The sequence below is a fragment of the Phaethon aethereus genome, assembly GCF_964289735.1.
Source record: "Phaethon aethereus genome assembly, chromosome: 5".
NCBI lineage: Eukaryota > Metazoa > Chordata > Aves > Phaethontiformes > Phaethontidae > Phaethon > Phaethon aethereus.
Window position 1 is genome coordinate 70,063,375 of NC_138579.1, and position 7,585 is coordinate 70,070,959.

At 45.2% G+C, this 7,585-nt stretch overlaps 1 protein-coding gene across 1 annotated transcript; it reads right to left on the reverse strand.

Annotated features, from left to right (window-relative positions):
- Positions 1-2,321: 2,321 nt before the first annotated feature.
- Positions 2,322-3,257, reverse strand: LOC309405426 (olfactory receptor 5J3-like; the record flags this gene model as incomplete). Its single annotated transcript, XM_082000196.1, has 1 exon — positions 2,322-3,257. The coding sequence occupies one exon, from the start codon at positions 3,255-3,257 to the stop codon at positions 2,322-2,324; it is 936 nt and encodes a 311-aa protein (XP_081856322.1).
- Positions 3,258-7,585: the final 4,328 nt, after the last annotated feature.

Here is a 7,585-nt window from a genome sequence, read left to right on the forward strand (position 1 = left end):
CTATGAGGACAAACTTCTTGCTTGGGTTTTTGGGCAGATCACTGTCCCCTGGGGGAAGGTCACATGCCAGGTGTCTGTCCCTACTGCCACATGCCACCTTTGAGGGTGGCCAGGGGAAGGGTTTGGGTCTGACCTCCGGCACAGGTCCTTGCTGGGGTAGGACGCGTTGCCACTTTGGAAAATGACTCATTCTTCACAGCCCCAGCAGAGATGTGCTACCGTGGCAGGTATTCCTGCTGCTCAGCACCACCCCAGACCAAGACCCTCCAGCCACCTACCAGGAGAACATTAGTTAGCCTGGAATTATGTCAGCTGAGCAAGCCCAGAATGGAGTTTGGACCTGGTGGGCTATGCACCAGAGAGGTCTGCATCTCCTGCAGAGTCTCTTGGGGTAGTGTAAGTGAGCCCTTGGATAGATGAAGCCTTTAGCAGGGAAATACAAAGATAAATGCAAAGATATTTAGTGCAGATTAAGCCAGAGAAGAGGAAGTGTAGCCAGAGCCAGACACCTGCCTTTTCCTAGACCAGTCCAGGCTCCCACCACAACTAAAGGACTCTACTTTTTAAAAAATATTCTTCCTATGAGTGAAAGATAAGGAAGATAAAGCAAAGGTAAAGTATACGATTAGCGGAGACAAACAAATGCATATGAACTGAACATGTAGGGAGAACAGGAGATCTCTTAACGAGACTAAATAAGAGGCCTTGTCTAACAGTGGGTGGAGCCAATAGTCATAGCGTGACCCACTGGAAGCTTCTGGAAGGCCTGAACTCCAAAATCAGCTAAGTCATTAAATCTATTTCCATCAGAATTTACACTTCTCCCCCTTCCCAAAACAAGGCACTCCTCCTGGAGACCAGCCACCCAGGAGTCATCAGCTTAACAAGCCCTTCTGGGCATCAAGAAGAAGCCTCTAATGATCTTGAAACCTTCTTAGAGAGTTCATAGTAAATGTACCTCATTCTTCCTAACAAGCCCCTGGAGGACAACTTCACAGACACTAAGGAGAAGGAAACTTTCCTCTTTGTTAAAGGCAATGAGCACTTCCAAAGCAGTTTAGTTTGTACAACTACTCCACACCCTGAAGCTGATGGTTGGAGAGTTTATGGCTTGGCATACACCTCTCCACCATTTGGCTGGTACAGAAGTTACCACTGGAATTTGAAGGATAACAGATCTGTGTATCACACCACCAGCAGCTAAGAGAGCAGCTGCCCATGGCCAACAACATCTGGTTGGCAGAAGTCACTCAGTACCTTGGAAAAAGTGCTTGGGACATTGCAAGGGGACCATCAACAGCCGCGGCAGATGATGAACCAGATTCAGGGTTCATCTGGGGGGTCCAGTCAGAAGCCAAAGGTGGTGTGGATGGAGGCAAAATACAACATACAACATACATACATTTGCCCATCCAAGAGCCAAATCCAGCCAGGCACCTGTAAAGGCTAGACACTGACTAGCTGAAAAGCAGCTTGGCAGAGAAGGACCTGTGTGTCCAGTAGGACACCAGGCTGACCATGAGCCAGCCCTTGTGGCAAAGAAGGTCAAAAACCTCCTGGGCTGCATTAGGAAAAGCATTGCCAGCAGTGAGACCACACCTGGGGTGCTGTGTCCAGGTCTCAGCTTCTCAGCTTGAGAGACAAGGACATGCTGGAGCAGCACCAGTGAAGGGGATTAAGGGACTAGAACACCTCATACCAGGAGCAAGCTCAGATGGTTTAGCCTGGAGAAGAGAAGGCTCAGGGCTATCTTACCAGTGAGCGTGAATACCTGTTGCAGGGAGGAATAAAGAGAACCAAACCCTTCTCAGTGGTAACCAGAGAGAAGATGAATTGAAATACAGGGAAGTCCATTTAAACATAAAAAAACCCTTTATTCCCGTAAAGGTGATCAGGCACTGAAAACCGTTGTAGGGTGTCCATCCTTAAAGATATTCAGAGTGGACACATTCCTCAGCAGCCTCTCTGGTTGGCCTGGCTTTGAGCAGGTGGTTAGACTAGGTCATCTCCAGAGGTCCCATCAAACTTCCACCCTCCTGTGATTATGTGTGAAGATCCAGATCATCACCATCTCTGGCCCACAGGCTTACCTTTTACCTTGCTTTGCGCAGTGGCCTCATGATCATTGCACGGGAGGTAAGTTTGGGCAAGAAGTTTGTACTAGAGACAAGACTGATGTAGCTATGTTAGTGGGCACAGTTTGAGAGCAGACTAATTTTTCAACCCTAACATATGAGGTGCCAAAATGGTTTTGGAGGCAAGGGAGACCTGCATGAAACAGAGAGAGAAAAAAGGGAAAAAATACAACATGAGATTGTCTTTCAGAAGTACATTTTCCTCCTGATAAAACTGCTTAGGGCAGTTTTCACCTCCTCATTTCTCAGGCTGTAAATCATGGGGTTCAGCATGGGGACTATAATGGTATAAAAGATGGATGCGATTTTCTTGCTCTCCAGTGAGTTTGATGAACTGGGTTGCATATAATTGAAAGTAGCAGAGACATAGAAAATGAGGACAGCTGCCAGGTGGGAGGCACAGGTGGAGCAGGCTTTGCGCCTGCTTGCAGCAGAGCCCATCCTGCCCACAGCCACCCCGATGCAGGCGTAGGAGGTGAGGATGAACAGGTTGGTGGTCATCATGTTGAAACCCACAAACACAAACATTAAACCCTCATTGAGGCGTGTGTCGGTGGAGGCGACGACAAACAGCGGTGGCCCGTCGCAGCAGAAGTTATTGATGACCAAGGGGCCGCAGAAGGACAGCCGGAGCAGGGCGATTGTGTGCACAACGGCATTCAGCAACCCTACAAGGTAGGACACAGCGACCAGGCTCATGCAGACACCAGGAGACATGACAACCTCATAGAGCAGGGGCTTGGAGATGGCCACATACCGGTCATAGGCCATGGCAGCCAGCAGGTAAACCTCAGCTGTGGCAAAAGCAGCATAGAAATAAAACTGGGTGAGGCAGCCAGCAAAAGAAATGGCTTTGGTTTTTGTTGGAAGGTCCAGCAGCATTTTGGGGCTGACGGTGGAGGAGTAGCAAATGTCCAAGAAGGACAAGTTACCAAGGAAAAAGTACATGGGAGTGTGAAGCTGGGGGCTGACCCTGATCAGGGCGATCAGGCTGAGGTTTCCTGCTAGCGTCAGTGCGTAGGTGCCCAGGAAGAGCACGAAGAGGACGGGCTTCAGTTGTGGGTGCTCTGTGAGTCCTGAGAAGGTGAACTGGGTCACCTCGGTGCAGTTCTCATCAGCCATTTTGACATCACTGCAGAGAGATGTGAAGGGAAGAGGGTGAAAAAATTCCTGATGCAATTTCCACTTCATAAATATCAACGTAAAAAGCTGACACTGTCTTTGAGTTTAAACAGTAAATTTAAAAAAAAAATTAAGAACTGCTGATTTTTTTCTTGCAATGAGAGTGCCATCTCTGGAAGAAATATCAGCTGTTTTTTGAAGCTTTTTTTTTCTTAACTCCTTCACAGAAAGCAGTTTGTCACCACCTCTCCTTTGACCTATGGTTCCCTGCCAATTTCAAGTCCCATATCTGCACAGGGATTTTTTTGGGCATATGAAGTGTTTCATAACTATCCTGTCCACAAAATTGCGATCATGTAACCTTGTTCACAGGGACATTTTTTCCTGTATTTCAAACATCTACTTACTTTCAAACATCTTAAGGCTACAGTTGATACAAGGTCCCATCACAAAGTGAAATGTAACTTGGAATTTAACATCCTGGGGGACAGTGGCTGTGCTTTTTAGTCTAGGAACTGGTATCATTTTTATCTATCCACAGGCTAGGTGTAGTCCTTCCTTCTGGAATTGATTCCTGGGTCATCAGAAGTAAGATCCATCTTCCTTTGCATGACCATGCTATACACAGCTATAAGTGAGCTGTCTATCTGGCCTCCTGGCAACATACAAAATTGGCTTTTCTGACCTATGATGAACTATTTTGCTTAGGATAAGACAACTCACCCTCAGAGGGTAAATGACCTGTTCAGACGTTGACACCTGCACTGTAGATGTTGAAAGGAAGAGATCAATCCCAGAGGACTCCCTACAGACCATCATGCATCCAGCATAACCCCTGAAGATTGACACTTTCACTCCTAACATTTTGATGTGGGTAAATCTTAAGGCAAATTTTCCCTTCATTACTTCCTTTCCAGTTCATGATTTCGGTCTTTTTTGCATAGCTGATGTGACACTGCTGAGACATCAAAAATACATATCATTAATTTAAAAATCCAGAGCCAATTGTAGTTAAATAATGTAGATTTCATTACACATCTAGTGAGAAACTTCTGGGATTAATCAAGTGAGTATAATCTCAGTATTTTTACAGAATGACATATTACTTCTCTATAATGAAGTTTTTAATCATTCAACTTTCCTCATCCAGCCTCAGACATACCTAGAATTTTATACCTTCCAAACCCCCTCTCAGTATACTAAGACATACCTTAAGCTCTCCTTTTCATAGGCTTTAGAAAGGATTTCCAATGTGTAATAGGGTGCCAACATGTACCTCCAACTCGGTGCATGGTAGAATCCTTGTCTTATACTCCCACTAATGTCTTTATTGAGAAGCTCTCAATATCATTATCAGAAAATACACTTGCTAAGATTGGAGCCAGACACTTCCACAGGGCAATTCTATCCATCTGAAATGGCTTTCAGATATTTGAGTTGAATTATCACTTGTAGTTGCTTACTTCTTGCATTTAAAGAGAGGGTAGACAGACAGCGTAGACAGACAGCGTAGAGCTGCACTTAGGAAGTTTGAGTGCCTAAATTCATGCTAAGATTCCAAAGAGGAGAAAGGTCTGCACATATGATGAAGGAATGGATGATCTAAGGTATAACCAGCTGCGTACAACCACTGAAAAAACCATACTGGTGAAGAATACCAGGAGAGAGCAGGTGGCCTTCCTGGATTATGTGACCCGCAAGGGAAGGTCCAGATTAAGGACAACTTAACTGAGGGGAATGAAATGAGAGGATGGAACAGCCATGCCAGCAAAAGTTACACGCTTTTGCAATTTTGTGTTGGTGTCAAACGTTGCCTGCACCATCTACAGGAGCAGTGGTCATGTCCTGCTATCTACAGGTACCTACAAAGCCCCATTTCTCCATGCCTCCTCAGATCAAAACTAGGTGTGATGAACCCAGGGATGGTTGTACATTTGGATGAAGGAAGGGTGGTGTACTAGGTTTGGGGTATTCGGTCTCATCCATCTCTAAAACCCCTTACAGATTACAGTAGTCATGTTTATTCTCTCATTCATTCATGTCTCTTCTCCCGCAGCTCCTGGGGGCGGACGCAGTGAAATACACTTGAGGAGTACGTCTGCAGCCTGCCTTTTGCCAGTACATATGAGATCCCCATGTTTTTGAGAATGGTGATCAGTGCCAGATATTGACACCTAAATAGATACTTCCAACAATTAATGATTTAAAGCTTCCCCTGGTCCCTCATCCTGTTACTATAGACTCCTCTACAGTCTTCAGCCAGCCTTGAAATGTCACACTCTTCTGCCATTTACCTGGATCCCAGAGATTCAGACAATCTTTCAAAACTGAATAATAATGGTGAGCAATTTTGCCACCCTTCGTTTTGAAGGTGGGCCATGCACAAGACAAAATGACAAACTTAGGAAAAGCTAATTTTAGCCGTGTGATTTGAACACAGCGCTAAACTAACAATCCTCATTTGTGTTTATTATCTACTGCGATACTCAAATTCCTCGTGAATCCACACATAAAATAGAGTTGTTCCCTCCAGAATGTGCATTGTCATTTTTCTCCTCTTCTTTTGCATCTTTGCTGCATTCTTTATTGCTAGGTTCTTAATAAGATCCTTAATTTTCCTACCTTACACCAGAGCTTCTGCAGTTTTTCATAGTTCTCCTCCATCCCAGTGAAACTACAGGCAGGTAGGATCATCAAGCAGATGCTGATGGAAGATTTTGTCCATGCACAAAATTATTTGTTAACAGAGACTCATGAGGACAGTCAACACCTTACCATACAGCATGACTTTGCATCAGGATTTCACTCACCCTCTCTCATTTCAAAGGTCTCCTGCGTTATTTACAGACCCACACTCAGCAATTATTATGCTGAAGTAAAAAAAAAACAGGCTCCATTGGTCTTTGTAAAACCAGAATGATGTCCTGTTGATCCCATGCTCATGGGCTAAATCATCATAGCCTCTCTAGGGCACCTGGAAAAGAGAGTGAGATTTCCCCAAGGGCATCCTGCAGGGATTTCTCTCAAGTTTATGTTTGGGGAATTTGTCAAAATATCAGAAATAATACATGCAGAAGATAAGTGATTCTACTTACATACTTAACATTGCGAGAAAAAAATAAGCACAAGAATGATTTGAATCAGAAGAAATTTTTCTTCCTGTGTTTCTGGAGAATAACCTACAGTAACTGTTTATTAATGGGTCAATTTAGGGAAATCAGTGTTTGTCTTTGCAAGTGGCCGGTTAGGTTAAGTGCACTTTTGTTTGTACTTCATTTTTGGTTAAAATGGATGTGTAGCTATAAAGAAAAAGCAAATCAAAATACAGAAATCAATTTGCTATTATAGTCTCACTTTTCTGGTTTTGCAATTGTTAGAGGGAAACAGGTCATACATGATCCAACAGCCCAAGAGAGGTGAGGCTACTGCCACTGTATGTCCCCAGTACCAACCTGTAGTGAGGCTGAAGATGTATTCCCAGCAGATGCATGCACACAGAGCATGTGTACATGTACCTATACACGCTACATATGCGTACACGTATATGTACATATATATGGCTGGCCACACAGATCACAGACAGCCAGAGCTCCCACATGAACACAGACAGCACCGACAGCCTCATCCTGCTCCTCTCTGATGGAGCAGGTTGGAAGTCCACTAGTGAGAAAAAAAATATATATATATATATATGTAAAAGGTGGATCCTCCATCAGCTGGGCTCAGACAGACAGTCTGCCCAGTAGCAGCCCCTGGAGCCCAGTCTCCCCAGTTGCTGACACCTGGACATATGGGCTCCCGAGGCTGCAGCCCTGCTCCCATTGCTGGTACAGAACATCGCATTGGCCAGGACTTTCCAGGTCCCAATAGCTGACTCACCCAATGGCCCATGGTGATGGGATCCACAACTGGAGACTGGAGCTGATGGCTCTGCTGGGACAGCTCTGGGAGGGGCCCAGACAGGATGGTCATTCCTTGCAAGTCCTTGAGTTGGGTTCCTGCCCGCTGCTGTGCATCCCTGTGCTCCTCTGGCTTGTGATCAGCTTACTTGATGCTCTCTGCTCACAGCTGCACTCGTTTGTATGAGGATCAAGCTCTGCTTTCACCACAGCATCCTGCTCTCCACATTTTATCCAGTTCTGCGATGGTAACTCAAGCAGAGAGGGCAAAACAGAGATAGTTGTTCCCTCCAGAAGAGTAACATCCAAGACCAGCTCAGTTTGGTGATTTCTTTAACCCACCAGTTCCAGCCAGGGAAGCCAGCTATTTTCCTAGCTGGCTCCAGTGGGAGGCTACTTCTTGAAGGTGATGGAAACTGAAGGTGGATG